General features: G+C 36.6%; 1 protein-coding gene across 2 annotated transcripts; it reads right to left on the reverse strand.

Moving 5' to 3' along the window:
- Window positions 1-1,935: 1,935 nt before the first annotated feature.
- Window positions 1,936-3,979, reverse strand: LOC122088518 (caffeic acid 3-O-methyltransferase-like). 2 transcript variants are annotated; one of them, XM_042657810.1, is made up of 4 exons: window positions 3,464-3,979; window positions 3,103-3,362; window positions 2,691-2,755; window positions 1,936-2,377 (listed from the first exon to the last, which is right to left on the reverse strand). In XM_042657810.1, exons 1-4 carry the CDS (start codon window positions 3,883-3,885, stop codon window positions 2,072-2,074), a joined length of 1,053 nt encoding a protein of 350 aa, XP_042513744.1. In that variant the 5' UTR covers window positions 3,886-3,979; the 3' UTR covers window positions 1,936-2,071. The 2 variants fall into 2 exon arrangements, with proteins under 2 accessions (XP_042513744.1, XP_042513743.1); XM_042657809.1 differs by having other exon boundaries at window positions 3,052-3,362; window positions 3,464-3,977.
- Between the last annotated feature and the right edge of the window lie 13,934 nt (window positions 3,980-17,913).

The raw sequence follows: 17,913 nt of genomic DNA on the forward strand, positions 1-17,913 counted from the left end.
CGGTGTTTAAGGTCACCCGTGCCATCATAGCCCATAAGGAACCCTCTCTAATTTCCTCTGGCTCGGTTCCTGCATGGTTAAACCGGTTCAACCGCGAAATTAGACCGGGTTTAAGAAGCGGGGTATTACAGTGTCCTTCTTTCAAACCCCACTAGGTATCACTTCATTGTCTGTGCTCTCCAATACATCACCCTCACCAGGCCTGATGTGGCTTATTCAGTGAATCGTACCTGCCAATTCATGCATGCCCCCTCTGAAGACCATTGGACACTAGTCAAACGGATTCTACGCTATCTCCAAGGTACCAAGGATCATGAGTTGTTCATCTCTAAATCTAGTTCCCTCTAATTACAAGCATTCTCCGATGCTGACTAGACTGATGACAGTGTGGATCGCAAATCTACAAGAGGCTATGCCCTATATATGGGTCCTAATCTGATCTTGTGGGCCTTTAAGAAGCAGAAGATAGTTGCAGGCTCCTCCACCGAGTCTGAGTACAAAGCATTGGCTGATGCTTGCGTCGAACTCACTTGGCTTCGCTCTCTCTTTTAGGAATTAGGCATCCCTGTTTTCATTACACCCATTCTTTGGTGTGACAACACTGGGGCAACTTTCCTTTTGGTCAATCCGATCTTTCATGCTCGTACCAAGCACGTTGAAATTGACTTCCACTTCGTTTGTGATAAAGTCGCCTCCAAGGACCTTCAAGTGCAATTCATTTCAACACATGACCAGATAGCCGATATCCTTACCAAAGCTCTCAGCTCTACACGATTCTCCTTTCTACGGGACAAGCTACGGATTTGCCCTTTCAAATCTTCACCTTGAGGGGGTGTATCAGACAGTTAGCATCCCACTCGAACTCAATCTCCAGAGTCATACTCACACTCAACAACCTCTCCTCTATTGTAGGCATTTTCAGTAAGCACAAACTCTAGAGACCGACTTGTAGTCCAAGACTACCTCATGAGACAGCAGAGTTGGAATAAGACTCTCACATGTGATAATAAAATTTTAATCCATTACTCACATATGTTAACAGAGTCCTACCCTATTACTATTAGAGTTTGAGTCTCCCACATGTGATCATAGAGTTTGTCTATAACTCAATAACTGTAATATCTATATAAGAGCACCATTGTACACTCATTAAAGTTAATGCTAATACACTACTTCAACATACTACAAATGCAACGGAGTACATACAAAAACAAAGAGGTGCTACACTTGGAATTGTATTGCGAACAATCCCATACATAGATAGCCCTGCCAAGACCTTGCTAGTGGAAAAACTTTTAACTTAAATTATTAGCAATGGAGAAAATCAGCGCTTCCTTCCTTCTTGCTGCCTTTCTCCTTTGTCTCGTCTCGATGTTGGCCGCTGCGTCGACAATTGCACCGGAAGCTGCCCCAACGACGTCCGCAGCTGTGCCTCCATCACTAGGAGCTGGTGTTGCATTGCCCATTTCGGGTGCCATTTTCAGCTCTTCGCTCGTTTTGTCTCTCTTCTTTCTCTTGAAGCACTAAATTAACTAAGGCCAGAGATGATACGATAAGGGTAATGGAGGGTCTTCCTCTTGTTCGTTTGTGTTGGATGGATTGAATATATACTACCCATTTAATTTCCTTCTATTTGATTACCTGTATATACATATTTATTTAACCCCCTCCCCCCACCCACCGAAAATATATATATATATACACACATATTTGCATGTAACGGTACTTTTATATACTTCCATAATCTGTATCAATCAAAGTTTTTTTATTTATTTATTTGTGATTGGTGTTTGTGTTCATGATCTGCTGGTCTCTAGTCTTCTTCTTTGTGCAATTACTTGATCGAGAGATCCTTTTAATGTCATTTTTTTTTAGATATTTATGGGTTTCAATTTCATCCCCAGCAGAATAATTAGTAATCTCTTATAATACAAGTAAAACATATATCATCTTTCCTCTTAATTAGATTATTAAATGAGATTTGGGTACAATTATTACAAATGCCAAGGGGTGCATATGAAAACAATCCCATACATACTAACTCCAAACCAAGACCTTGGTGGTGAAAGACTTACAAGTGGTTTTTATACAATTCCATGACCCATTGGTTAAAAGCACAACAAACTAATTTCAAACCAATAAACCCAGCCCCCTTTGCCAAGATTTCAAACTCTCTCTCTGTCCTTTCCTTTCCTCCAGGGTGTTGAGCCAACATAAATAAGTCTAGTCTGAACATGGCTTTTGCATCAACTGTGGTCTCTGGGGCTACAGGAAGAACCCTTTCAATCACAACCACTTTTCCATCCTTTGGTAATGCTTCATAGCAAATTTTCAACAACTTCAAACAATGATCATCACCCCAGTTGTGAAGTACCGCCTACATGTTAGATATTAAAAGAGCAAGGTGAAAGAAATCAATATCTATATCTATATATATATATATATATATAGTAAGAAGAGATCACTCATATGTAGTTGCTCATATATTAAACTTAGGCAAAAGGCTTTGTGCATAATCGTGCACCACGTGCATAGCCGCGGATGGAATTGAGGGGGATGTACTGTAGATGCTAATCTTCCATCCAATGGCTTTGTGCATGGTCATGTACCAGTTAAAATCCTTCCCCTTCTACTTAATAACAAAAAGTTTAGCCACTCAAGAAAGAAAAATTCAATCTTTGTAATCTAACCTTTAAAAAAATGACATCTCCTGTTGGAACATTTACAAACATGTCTCCACCGACATGCTGCACACCTACAATTAAATAATAATATCTATGCTTAATTAGATCATACTTGAAAGAAAAAAAAAAAAATGAGCAAAAGAACACTCATTGCTGGTCATGGCCCTATAAACATATATAGTAAAGGGAGAAAGAACGCTACTTGATAGTGTTGGGTATGCCTAGACATATGGGAAATGGAGTTGGGATGGACATCTTTTCACATTCTGGTTTCATTTTCACTATGTATCTAGACATAAGCAACATATCAGGTAGCTTTATTTTTACAATATAATAAAACAATGATTTAGGGAAGAGATAACAATACCAGGATAAGTTGGTGCATTTTGTATAACATGAGGCAAATCGAAGTTAATACCCTTGATGTTAGGATTCTTGGAAGTGATCAACTCAAGTGCAGCTCCGATCCCACCACCCACATCAACTACTACTTTGGCATTGTCAAAACCTTTGTATTTCTCAAGTATTTCCCTCATGGTTTTGATGGTTCCCCTTAGGATTGCTGTATTGAAAGACTCATTGAAACTTGGGTCAGTAGCAGCATATTCATACACAGAGACACCATTGGCTTTGTCAAATGGAGTTCCTCCTTCCAAAACTGCATCTTTCAAGTGATGCCTATATATAGTGAATCAAAGCAATTGACTTATACAGATATCATGAATTAGGCTTAGAACTTTGACTCAAATTTTAAGAAAGAGGAAGAATAAGTTTAATACCAGCTCTGGAGGAAGACCTTGTGATTTAACATCTTCAAGAAACCAGCCATTGGTGCATCATGATTTGCCAGAAAAAAGGTGGAGACTGGTGCCAAGCCATAGAGCCTTTCAACACAGCCATCATGGTGTGTAAGAAGAGAGCAGGTGAGGAAGGAGTAGCTGGCTAGAAGCCTCATGATGCGATCAATCATCTCAGGTGCATCTGGGTTCTGTGTTTGGAGCTGGGATGCTATCACAGAAGATGAAAGCTGGGCATCTGGGCCAGCTCTAGCTATTATCTCTAGCAGATCCAGCTCTATAGCGGCTTTCAAAACCATAGGAAGGACTACAGAACCTGGAATTTCCATGGCCAAAACGCCAGCATCGTCGGCGTTGTAGTAAACGCTGGATTTTTTGACTTGATTCTCTGTGGAAGCAGCCATTGTTGGAGCTACTGGAAGTTCTCTGAAGGAAAAGGGTTCAGTTTAATTAAGTCTCTAGCTTGCTAGTTTTGTTACAATGAGTTGTAGCAGGTCTCTCGCACTGAGTCCGGATCAGGCACTAGGTAGGTATACTCACTTCAATACATCTGAACCGTTGATTAGATCCTTGTACGCTGGTAACCTGCCATGTGTCCTTTATAAACGGACAACCTCCTCATCCGGTTAAATCAAGTGAGAAAAATTACTTTTTTATGTTTGCCAGTCGCTTTCGTGATTAGATTAATAAGCCATCTCATTATTATAATTCTAACCTAACAGTCCGTGACTCAAGTGAATTGAAGCCAGCTAATTGTCAAAAAGTATCTACTTGGGAGCGAGTTAATAGGATTTAGATTTAACGCCTGACTAATTCTTCTTTTAAGGAAATAGTTCTCATTCAATCTCGGTATAACTTGATTTCGATAGTCAGGAATTAAAATGAAGAAAGAATTTGAAGCATTGGGGTATTTTGGGAAATTTAATATTATTTTTTTTCTTAAGACCATAAGCAAAGGAGATTATGCAAAATTTTTTCAAAATCAAAACTAAGTGAATATAAACAAATTTTAAACCAATTTATTTTATAATTAATTTACTTATCTAATGAATCTCGGTCATTTCCCATTTTTTTCTTCTCTCCAGCCCCCTTTGGTCACTGACTAAGTATAGAGTACAGGGTGGGCACTCTCAAGCTTTATCTTTTCTTAATTACGATGTAAGAAAACTGGTCAAGTACATCATATAATTAAAATGAGGGCAAAGAATTGGATATCATTTTATTGGGAGAAGGTTCTATAAAGAGTGGTATTGAGAAGTGTACTATAGTGGAGCTACAAAATAGTATTGTATATTAGAGGCAATGAGGTTATTTCATGAAAGAGAAAAGAGACAGGCACAGAGACATTGGGGTGTCAATTTGGCCCAGTCAACCCAACCTCGTCCTAAAGCCCGACAGAGCCTGGGTTGAGCTATGTAGCACACAGGTGGGCCTGGCTGGGATTTTCAAGCCCAAGGCTAGCTGGGTCGGACCTAAGCCACCCCAACCCTACCTTATGTATAATATATAAATAAATTATGACAAAAGCAAAGTTATTTGATTGCATGGCCTTTGCACCAATATAGAATCCAATGATGGGGTGTATAGTGTCATCAATTGAGGGTGGGTTTATATTTCACAATCGTATGGGCTATCATTTTGCTACGTCTGTGATTGAGTGTAGAAACTACACCAGTTGGCATTTTTTCCCCCATAAATTATAAATATATACATACACCACCCACGCACCATTCTTTATTTTTAATGCACCGCTATCTTTATTTTTAATGCACCGCTATCACCCACTCTATAATACATCAACACGACCCATACTTTTTATTTTTTTAATACCCTAGCAGCACCCACATTCTTTACATTTTAGTACACCTGTACCACCCACTTTTTATTTTTTTAATTCATCTGCACCACTGACACTCTTTATGGTTTTATGTATTATTGATTTATTATAACATGGTTAACAAAAATCCCTTAAAAAAAAAGGAAAAAGAGGGTAAACAATATTTTTTAAGAATGATTAGTGTATTTTTTTTTTCATTTAAGTGTGTTTAAGAGCACAAATGACAACATACAGGGGCAGCATGATCCAATGGGCCAGCCCAACCCAGCCGTCAAATAGCAAAAAATTGGTGATTACAAGGTAAATAGGGCTAGGCTTGGATTAAGATATCTTAGTTCGATTTAAGGTGAGATTCGGTTTGGGTTAAGTTAAAAAAAACTAAAGCTCTGGAGAAAGGGAAGTGAAGGGAAGGCAAAGCAAATTGTTTTTCCTTTTGAAACGTTTGATTACAAAAGAAGAGAAGTGAAATTAATTTTGAGTCTTTGACCTACGTAGTAAGGCTTTGTAGCACGAACTATAAGCCTTCCAGTCATACTACGAACTTTGTTCAATTAATGAAATTGAACTCTATGACTCCTAGAAGAGCTCTAGAGCCCTCTACACAAGCCCATGAACAACTAACCCACATATCATGGCATTTCAAGTAGTATTTTTTTAATGCATTTCACCAAACAATCTTTGAGCCGCTCCATTTAGGCATGAATGTGCTAATGGTCACTCTCATTTTTATACCTTCGGGCTTTTATAAAGACAACAATCCATTCATCCAAGTCTAGACAACCTGATCTGACACAAGTAGTTTGGCAATACAGAAGCCAAAGTCACACCGTTGGGTTCAATCCCTTCCGAGATAATTCAATCAAACAATAGCAACGCCTCATTTGAGCAAAAATTTTGCACATATTCATTTACCATCGTAGTCTAAATTATTCATTAATTTTTTCTTAGGAGTTTTTTCAAACAAATATTGGGCATCTCTAGTATTGAATGATACCACATAGCACCTCAGCAAGCCGTTAGCCATAAACACATCCAAATCTAGTAACATGGGCATGAATTTGTTTACTTGACAACAGTGAGTACAATTAAAGAGTGAGAAGAGAAGAGAAAAGAGATTTAAATATTTAGTACTAAATACAATTAGAATGAAGAAAGACACCTTTGTTGCATATAAAATCAGTACCAAACCACATTCACAGTTCCACTCCTTAACTTAACCCTCACCTTCACAATGAATCAATTGGAAGAACATTCAGAGGGGATTTCTCTGAAAACGGTGTTCTAATTTTAGGTTGTCATGTTTGTTATTTAAGATTCAAGGTAAGGGAAATTTTATCAAAAACCCATTTCATTATTGTTATTCCTTTAACTAACCTAACCGTCCGTGGCTCATGTGAAGCCAGCTAATTGTCAAAAGGCGACTGTCCCTAAGATACCACATGGCAAGACTCCACCACCAAATTTCTTAGCCACCCAAAAGGCATATGAAATAATGTTCTCCTTTTGTAAACAATATGGAACCAAGCACATATCAATATGCCTCTTAATCACATTTTTAAGTGAGATTTGGCACAATTACTACAAATGCAAAGGAGTACATACGAAAACAAAGAGGTGCTACACTTAGAATTGTATTACGAACAATCCCATACATAGATTGCTCTGCCAAGACCTTGCTAGTGAAAAAACTTACAACTTACAAGGGGCATTTATAGAATTCCATGAGCCATTGGGTAAAAACAGAACAAACTAATTTAAAACCAACAAATCCCACTAATTAGGTCTCTACTTTCCACTTTTAACCAATATTTTAGAGTCCAAATCATCAACACCAACAATTTTGCATCCACTCATCTAAGAGTTGGGAGAGCTTCGACACACATCCCTAGGAGTTGATAGATTTTGAAGCCAAGTTTATATCATCATGCCTCTTAATTACATTTCTAAGTGGGATTTGAATATGATTACTGCAAATGCCAAGGGGTACATACAAGAGCAAAGAGGTGTTTATTTATCAACATTGAGTTTGGAACCTTGAATAGATTGCCACTGCCGATGATAAGCCAAAGGAAGGTGAGAATGACGTCAAGTCATCATACTCCTCATGTCCCCTAGGCGATAGACATGCTATAATAGACGAGACAGAGGGTTGGGATTCTGTGAGAGTAAGCTAACTCCAAAAACCGTTTTGCAATTCAGATTTTAGGTTGTAACTCAGCTGCATGAAGCCGGAATCATTAGTAATTGTTGGTCAGCCATACTATGGTGACTTCTAGGTCACATTTAGAATTGTATTGGGAACAATCTTATACATACTAACTCTACAAATACCTTGAGTTCTTACTCTTCAAATGAGACTTTGATCCATTCCCTAATATAAAAGTTGGAAATTTTATCCACTTGACAATTGATGGGTTTCTTTGTATGTGCGGTACAAAAAGAAGGCTCAACGACCATTTATTCGCTCGAAACCAGAAGTGAAATTTTGGGTGAATAAGAATCTCGTAAAAACTTCTTTTGAGGAATGAATTAGACCAAGTCATTTCTCAAAAACAATAGTAAGCCCTGAGACTACTACTTGGACCTGGAACCTACTTATTGATGCTCATAATTTTGATAGTAATATCAATGACTGTGATTTAATATAAATAATGCGATATGTATATGTATATATATATATATATATATATAGAGAGAGAGAGAGAGAGAGAGAGAGAGAGAGAGAGATGGTGACGTGGTTTTGTGACCTTTTTCTTCTCTCTTTCCTCGCTGCCAAATTAAACCTGGCTTACAGGGGGGTTTTATAAAAATTCAATGACCCATTTGTTTAAACAACCAACATAGCCTAACATTGACTAGGCATGGTCTGGTCCAGACTCTTGTAATGGTTTAAAGTCGACATAAACATTTTCTTCACATTCCTGGTCCTGGACAACCCAGACTAGCCTTGCATTGGCCAGACCTGATTCAGACCATTGTTAGTTAAAACGTGAACGACAAAAAAATAGAGACGTACGGTACTGGTTTTAAATAGATAAAAACGATGAATGGTACAGTCAAAAAAATAGGAAACGTCAAACAAACGAAAACAAACGGTACTAATATTAAATGTGTAGTTTTCAAAAAAACGAAACAAAAAAAATGACAATATACTCATGTAATTTGAGAGATTATTATCTGTATACCTGCATCTAATGTTCTAAAATACATCAACATCAAACATTCATGCATATATCATCCAAAATATAACATCCAATGTAAATTCCAAATTAAAACTTAATACATCATATTAAAAAAGACATGTCCAAAATAAAATTAAAGAAAAAAAAATTTCCATCCATCGATATCATCCAAGATGTCTAAAGAACTCAGTATCATTACAACAGGTCCAAAGATCAATGATAAAAAAAAAAAAAAAAAAGAAGATCAATGAGGAGACATTAAACTATATGAAGTAGATCCTCCATCAGCTCCAGTGTCAGATGGTTCAGGTTCCTCGTACGTCTGTTCAAACCTCTCCACTTCAAACTCAAAGTTTACTATAGGTAAGTCATCAAGATTGTCTAAATCAATAGACATTGAATCTTTATGTAGTTGGCTTTCATAGTTCTGCCTCATCATAAAGTTCATTCTGATGTACACCAAATCTTCTAGTATCTCTGGGGCTAATCTATTTCTTTTCTTTATTTGTGCTATATCCCAAGCACTCCAATTACAATCACATGGAGAGGAACTAAAAGGCTGACTCAAGATACTACAAGCAATATTTTGAAGCATAAGAAATGCACTACCAACAAATTGCCACCAAATCCCTACAAATCAACATAAGTAAACAAATATAAGAATGCAATATTTAATTAAAAAAATACAATAATAAACTAATTAACTAAATCACTTAGATGGTTAGTTTTCATCATTGTCTGCCCTGTCATATTGAACAGCAATGGACTTTTCATGTGATAATCAATGACTTCTTGCATTAATTGCTCACGATCTTCTAAAGGAACCATGATGTCCATAATAAATTCTTGTGCATTCATAAATTTAGTTTCATCAATATCAAGTCGACCACCAAACATAATAAAAGGATTCAAAAGTGCACCAAAGACATAAACATGATGAATAATGTTCTTCTCTAACCTAAATTGAAACAAGTTCATTATAGCTAAATACTTCCCTCCATCCTTCTCCACAAATTTGTTCAATGTTTATTTTGCCATTTCTGTTGCTTCATATAAATAACCTGTAGTAGAATCATCTGAATCAACAAGCCGAAAAATACGAATAAGTGGCTCCATGAAAGCAACAACTTCCTTTGCCCCCTCCCAAAATGTATCTGATTGAATTATCCCAACAGTTCTCACTGCCATTTCAGCTCTATTGAATTGAAAGACTCTCCACTCAGATGATGCAACAAAAATCCTCAAGTCATTGTCAACAACAATAAGAGACTGCAACATAAAAAAATAAGTACCAAACCTTGTCTTGCAAGGCTACTTGATATCTCTATTATTGGTGAATTTCCTCATCAATGCTACAATACCTGTGTGCCTGTGAATATAATCCACTACAAGTTTTCCATCTTCTATAACTTTTCTCACCCATTTAAATTTTTTGTGAATATCTTTCAAAAGCAGATTAATCCCATGAGCAGCACAATTTGTTATATATATATGATGCCATTTTTCAGCCAACATATCACCACAAGAACAAAAGTTAGAACCATTATTTGAAATAAATTGCACAACATTGTTTGGTCCAATTTTTTCAATAACATCAGAAATTTTATTAAAAAGAAAAAATGAAGTTAATCTATTTATACCGCACTCAATACATTTCAAAAACACAGCACCCCCAAGAGGTTAAGCAATCACATTAACCCACGACCTCTTCTTTATGTCAGTCCAAGAATTGAACATAATTGTGCAACCTGTGATACCCCATGTCGCCTTTATGTTGCTAACATATTGCATGATTTCTGTTTTTTTTTTCTAGGAATCAAACTGGTCTGAAGATTGCTATAACTAGGTACAACATAACTTGTACCATATGCACATGCACCCCTTAGCATCTCAATAAAAGAATTTGTCGGAATAACATTGAAGGAAATGTTATTATTGACAAAAAAATCAGTTACCAACATGTTCAATGACTTCTTGTCTTGCTTAGCAGTCATTTCTATCATTGTGGATTGATGTGCACTCTTAACCTAAGGCATAGAAGGTGTGCTACTTGTGGAACTCATTCCACTTTCAAGAGAATCACTCCTTCTTTTCTTAGCAGATCTACTCAAATTAAATTCTGTCAGGGCATTAGCTTGAATGTGCTTAGGAACTTGAGTGCAAATTTGAACATCATGTCCAGATTGACAATCTAAATGAGCCTTCACTCATGAAACACTCCCAGAATAATTAAGTCCACAATAGTTACATATGAGACGGCCCAAACCACGTTGCTCTACATATTCCCAAAATTTATCCTTATGTCTTACCATTTTGCTTAAGCTCAGGTAGCTCAACTTTGAAATACCTACATAATATAATCAAACATCATTTCCAATCTCAACAAATGGAATAATTAATGTATTATGAATGAACGATGAGTAAATTCCTTTCGAAAAAATTAAATCATAGATTAGTAAATGAAAAGAAAAAGGGATGTAAAATGCCAACATTTCAATTTGTTGGGTTCAAAACTATAGTACCTTGAAAGTACGTCAGAAGCATCAAAATTATACTAAAGATATACAAATAGAATAAATGTGTCGTGTTCATATCGACTGTTGATAGTTTTGAAACATCAATCAAAATCATGGTGCAAGGAATGCAACTTGTATTGTATTCAGGTTCATTATTGGATAGATGCTTGGAAAATAGTCGTTTCAGTAGCTCATTTCTAGAAATTCCCAATACTTGAACACTACCCTGTCTGGTTAGAAATGAGTAAATTAAAAAAAAAAAAAATGAGGGAATGTTCAACTAAATTTTAAGGGCAAAGGTTCCTTCTGCAACTCAGAATAGCTAAAACAGAAAACCAACCATAGGACAGTAAACAAAAAGAAACCTACATAACATCAAGTGAGTTATACTAGCAATGATAGACATGAAGTAAACACAAAAGCATCCTGGGTTTGTGATCCGTATCACACATTCACACTATACCTATGTGAAGGAAGAAGAAGAAGAAGAAGATTGCTCACTGCTGTCGACTAAGTGAGGACTGAGGACTGAGGACGGAGGAAGAGGTAGAAGAAGAGGGTTTCCTTCGATCGGTTGCTGTCGATGCCCGAGATCCGATGACCTATTACTGCTGCTGTCGACGACTCGACGCCCGAGTTCCGACGACCTACTATTGCTGCTATCGACACCTAAGTTTCCTTCGATCGGCTGCTGTCGGCACCCGAGATCCGATGACCTGCTATTGCTACTGTCGATGACTCGACGACAGAGTTCCAAAGACCTGCTACTGCTGCTGTCGACGCCCGAGTTTCGACTTCCGACGACCTGCTACTACGGTTGTCTACTTGTCTCTTCTTCTTCTTTTCTCTGAGTTTTCTTTGATTGACCAACGGAGAAGAAAGGTTCAGAGGAAAACTCAAATCCGGGTGACTGAGTGAGAGTCTCTCCGTGAGACCGTGAGAGCAACGCAAACTCACAGAGATGAGGATTTGGAAATTTGGGATTTTGGGAAGAAAACCTATCGAATGGTTTTGACGTTTTCTTTAGTTTTGGGTTTTTTTTTTTCTAATTAGTATGACAAAATTCTTATTTTGCCCTTAAAAGACGCATACGTGTTTTAAATGTGCGTTTAAAACACGCTTTAAACTTTTTATTCGGCCGTTCCTAGTTTTTTCCGCATTGTATAAAGGCATATGGCAAAACGCGTTTTAAACGGCAAAAAAACGCAACCGCGTTTTAAATGCGTTTAAAACACGTTTTAACTAACAGTGATTTAGACTAACGAAAACCAGTTTGGAATCTGATCGAGTTCTAACCAAACAAGTGATGGCTCAAGATCATGAATGGCCCAATTGACATAGCTTCTATAAAATATATTATGTAAGCATGAAGCTTTGCTACCATTTTTTGAATTGTAAGAACTTCGCAAAAAAGAAATTATTTTTCTTTTATTTTTTATTTAATTCTCTTAGAAAGTTCTCTTTCAGCTCAAATATAAATACAACTGTATTGAAAGCAAAAGCAACAATAAAAAAGCATGAAATCAGACACATCTTAGCCTCCCACCCAAAAAAAAAAAAATGATGCAAACTAGCTTAAATAATTTGTGACCTAATTTTCTGTCGGTAAGCCAACCATATATGCATGTTACCTCTTAAAATGAAAAGGCATGCAAATTGCTTTTATTTCCTTTGGTTGACAGACAATACTAATTCTACAAGTTAAACAAGCAAGACCTTTTCCAAGTTTACTCAAGACTCGAGACTCTAAGATAGATTGTGTGTTTCTTGCAACTGCTACTTATATTGATCAAGTTTTCTTTCATCCTAGTTGATGAATAATAGAATAAAGAATCTCTTCATCCTTGTCATAGATATCATTTGATTAGACTAGGGAGAGACGGTTTCGACCCTATACAATAAAGCGTGGAAATATAATTATGCAACAATGTTTTTTTATCCAGGAGAGATCCCTATGCTTGCGCTAGGCATAGAAGGCACAAAATTAATGATCATCGTGCTCCTCCTTAGGGGGACACCATGTGTCTAGATATAGGAAATTATATGATTGAGAGTCCAATCACAAGGTCAAATAATTCTTCCTTCTACATGGTTATTGATAAGGAAATTATTAAATAATATATAAAAAAAATCTCATAAAATACACCTGTTAAACTCATTACCTGTTAATGTCAATTTTGGGTCGGGCCAGGTGGGGGAGTTCAAATATTAATGTCAATAACGTGTGTAAAAGAAATATAGAAAAAAAAAAAAATCCTTCACTCATTGGAAGGAAGAATTCTTGTTACACCATAGATGAAGAGAAACTCGGTCCAAAAATATATTTCACACCATTTCAAGGCACTAAGTCTTGTTTCACCACCAAAACCAATCCTTATAAATAGCCTCTCAATTAACCCAACTTTGCATCCAGAGAGCTTCTTCACCTATACGAAATTTCTTAAATTATTAGCAATGGAGAAAATCAGCGCTTCCTTCCTTCTTGCTACCCTTCTCCTTTGTCTCATCTCGATGTTTGCCGCTGCATCAGCGATTGCGCCGGAAGCAGCCCCTACGATGTCCGCAGCTGTGCCTCCATCACCAGGAGCTGGTGTTGCATTGCCCATTTCGGGTGCCGTTATCAGCTCTTCCCTCGTTTTGTCTCTCTTCTTTCTCTTGAAGCACTAAACTAAGGCTAGAGATGATACGATAGAGGGTACTTGAGGGTCTTCCTCTCGTTCGTTTGTGTTCGATGGATTGAATATATACTACCCATTTAATTTCCTTCTATTTGATTACCTGTATACACATTTATTCAACCCCCCCCCCAACACAAAAAAAAAAAACACATATTTGCATATAACGGTACTTTTATATACTTCCATTATCTGTATTAATCAAAGTTTTTTTATATATTTATTTGTGATTGATTGGTGTATGTGTTCATGATTTGCTCGTCTCTAGTCTTCTTCTTTTGCGATTACTTGATCGAGAGATCCTTTTAATGTCTTATTTTATTTTATTTTTATTTTTAATTTATTTTTTATGTTTATGGGTTTCAATTTCATCCCCAGAAAATAATTAGTAATCCCTTATAACATAAGTACAACATATTGGAAAACTCGTTTTAAGAGACGTCTCAAAGATAAATAATATCAGAGAGGCACCAGATATGATTAAGATATGTTTTGATACACATGAATCGATATGCTTATGATACACACATAAAAAAAAGTGTTTTAAACATTGCACACCATAAATAAGAAACTCATATCTGGTCAATGTTAGATTGTCTTTAGAGACATTGATGTGATTCAAATCTTCATTAGTAATGGAAAAAAAATTAACATAATTATATATTGGCTCAAAGTAGCACCTAAAGGTCAATTCAAGCAATTAATATTTAACTATAAACATATAACTAAGTGTTAAATATATATAAAGCAAACCTGGAGTAGTATGTAACTATTAATAACAATTACTTAGCAATAAACATAATTATATATTGCAAATCTTTCAATATGATTCAAATCTGAACCAGTTTTATAGATGTGATACTTGGCAAAAACAAGCAAGAAAAGTCAAGATTATTAAAATTTTCAAGTAAATCTTTATATTTTATCTTTATATAAAAGGGAATAAAGAAAGATATTTCTTCACACATGCCATGGCTTCAAATTCTTAGGAAGAGCCATACGAGACAGCTCACATACTGTTCAAGAGCCGAACTTGAGCACAAAGGCTTAGGTGGTGATGAATTGCGAATTAGTCCATAACTTGGACAAACGACTTCTTGCGACTTGAGCAGCTGTGGGTAATGGTCATGAGACAAGATCCCCTCGGCTCATTGTATCGAAAGAATCAAACATTTTTGAAGCCTTGACAGTTGCACATGCCTAGGTCTTAAGAGCTAGAGAAATTGCCGTTCAGATGGACATTAGAAATTTAGAGTTATCATTAGCAAGACCACATGAATCATAAATATATGCACAAAGGAATCATGGATTTGCATGATCTTGGTCTCAATATCATCAGTAAAAATAAAGAGGTTTTCTTGTGGAATCTCACTTCTGATTATTAGATTAATTGTGTCGTACAAAAGAATTCACAATTTTTAATGGGTTAGACCTTAAGTGGTGGAATACAAACTTGTAATTGGTTGTTCTGTGCGTGTACTAAGTTGTGGGATTTTGCTAGGCAGCTGACTCGGTGGGGTCCATTCATATAGATGAGGGACCTATCGTGGACCCCATTAACTTAATGGCATAGCTAGATCCCTTCTTATGCTTATCTTAAGTTGAGATTTTTTGCTGACCAATGAGATTGGTATGAGATCTTTTATCCCATTAACTCACCCACGCACCAACCCATCTACGCTGCCGTGCACATACAAAATTTGTCAAGTGGGTAGAAAAACATGTGATCATGGGAAAATCAAAAAACACTTTGGAGATAGGGGTGCAAGGGCAATTGGGTTGAGTTTAGCCGGGTTTGGGTTGAATCAGGTTTTTCAAAACCCGGCCCAACATTTGGTCTTATACAATTATCTCAAACCGGGCCCAGGCCCAGGCCCATGCCAGCCTATGGTCTAGGATATTGCCACCTAAGCCCATCCATACCATTCTCAATCCATCCGAACCCAGTCATGATTGACCATAATTGGACGGTGTTGGGTCAGATTGGCGCCCTGATTGATCCTATGATAGCACTCACTTATTTTTGTTATTTCGATGTTAGCTAAGGGCAGAACAGCCTTGTTTGTGGACTATATATATGATATTATTTTGCATTATTAATATATAATATATATTATATATGCATGGTTAGATCAGACCGGGCTCAGCAAGAGGCCAAGCCCAAGCTTGCCCGGCTTGGCTTTATCACAGGCCCGGAAATCTCAACCTTGACCCAGCCATGCTTAAGTAGGCTTGGGCTTCCGCTCGGCCGTTATACTTGCACCACTACTTGAGAGATCTCCAGAGAGTCCAGACCAACATGTCAAGAGAGGTGAATCCCCGGACAAGCACCTTTGATCTTACAATAAAGCTAAAAACTTTTTTAATTAGATGTAAGAAGGATTAAAGAAGTTGAAGTTGCTTAGCATCCAAAAATAAAGTGAGGAACAAATTAAGCTGTTGAATTAGAATACCAACATAATAGGGTTTTAACAAAAGAAAGAAGGAAAGAAAGAAGCACTAAAAAGTAGTAGCTATCCTAGATCTCACTTTCGATTTGTGGCGTAGTAGTATGGGTGGATTATATGGTATCGGTCTGGGTCTCTGGTGTCTTGTAATTGAAGTAGCATTTTCTGGCAATGAAGACAACCTCTCTTATCCTTTTTGAAACTTGAAAAAGTGAAGTTAAATCGTCATGCTTCAACCGACAGATAATATCATCAACTAATATATCAGTAGGAAGCGAATCAAGCCTTGATCCAGCAGCACCATATTCATCCCTCTCCGCCATTAATGAAGAATCCTTCTTCTCTGATGAAATCTTGTCTTCGTCCCTCTTCATCTCAGTTGGTGTTCTTGCCAATTTGTTCTTCATCGATCTCTGCTGAAATTAACCTCTCTAATTAATGTTTCTATATGTTCTTCTCAGAATTAATTCAACTAGCTACTTATTTGAAACCCAAGTCTGATTAATTTTAGAACCAATCAAAACCTGCTCGAAACCAGGACCTTTGAGCCTTTCCTTTTAGTATCTCTTTTAGAAGTTAGAACTCCAGATAGGATTTGGCTTTCGATCCATCTATAAAATATGGTATGTCTGAATGTAAACCAACAGTTTGTTACCAAAAAAGAATATGATCTATTTTAATTGTAAAATTGATTTGAAGTTTGAATATAATTTTTTTAATTGAAACGGTTACGTGAAAGGGTATACTAGTAAATTTACAAACACACTTTCTAAAAAAATTACTCTTCGTCTTCTTCATCGTCGTCGCCGCCAAGTCTAAGAAATAAACGTTTGTTTTTGGTAAAATCAATATATTACGTAAGAAAAACTATATAACCACTTTTTTTTTTTTTTTTTTTTTTTTTTGTGAAACGATATGACCAATTTTGACTCACGATTTATAATGATATTCTACTTTAAATGGAATGTAATTACGTTACTGTGGTGGTAATTAAGCTTTGCTAGAAATAGGGGTGTCAATGGGCTGGGTTAATTTAAAGCGCAATTCAACCCTAAAGATTATTAACCCAGTCTAAGCTTGGCCCAACCCTAGGTCGGGTTGAATTATCTCAGTTTAGGCCTAGCCCTTGTCCGGCTCTGCCCATCTCAACCTAAACCTGATTGACCATGATTATGAGGCTAAGTTGACTCTGATTGACCATGACTGCTTCTAACAATGATATTATTTGTTTCCAAGCATTTATATTTATGTACATATCTAAAAAGATATGTCTATCGTCTATCCCTAGTTTAAAATAAATAAATAAATAAATATGATTCTAATACACATTTTTTAAGTATACATATGAAATGACAATATTTATCTTTATTTAAAAATATTGAAGACTATATAAAAAGAAAAGAAAAATAAAGTAACAAATTATTTGACAACTTGAAGGATCTTAATAAGAAAATCCTACCAAGTAAATAGATTAAGAAAGAAGTGGAGAGGTCAGCTACCACCACCATAGCCACCACAACCGCCTACATTACTGCCACCGCCACCACTGCCTATAACACCAACAACACCAACCCCAACACCAATACCATCAACTCCACCGTCATCACTTCCACGGCGTTTGTGGGGTGTATCCACAGAATCACCACAAGCAAATATAATCATAGAAATCATAGAGAGAGACAATACCATGAAGCAAAACAAAATTAGGCCTCCTGAGATTTGAAAGATAGGAGCAGTTCCATTGTCATTCAATGCAACAACAAATGCTGTAACAA

The sequence above is a fragment of the Macadamia integrifolia genome, chromosome 9, assembly GCF_013358625.1.
Source record: "Macadamia integrifolia cultivar HAES 741 chromosome 9, SCU_Mint_v3, whole genome shotgun sequence".
Classification (NCBI taxonomy): domain Eukaryota; kingdom Viridiplantae; phylum Streptophyta; class Magnoliopsida; order Proteales; family Proteaceae; genus Macadamia; species Macadamia integrifolia.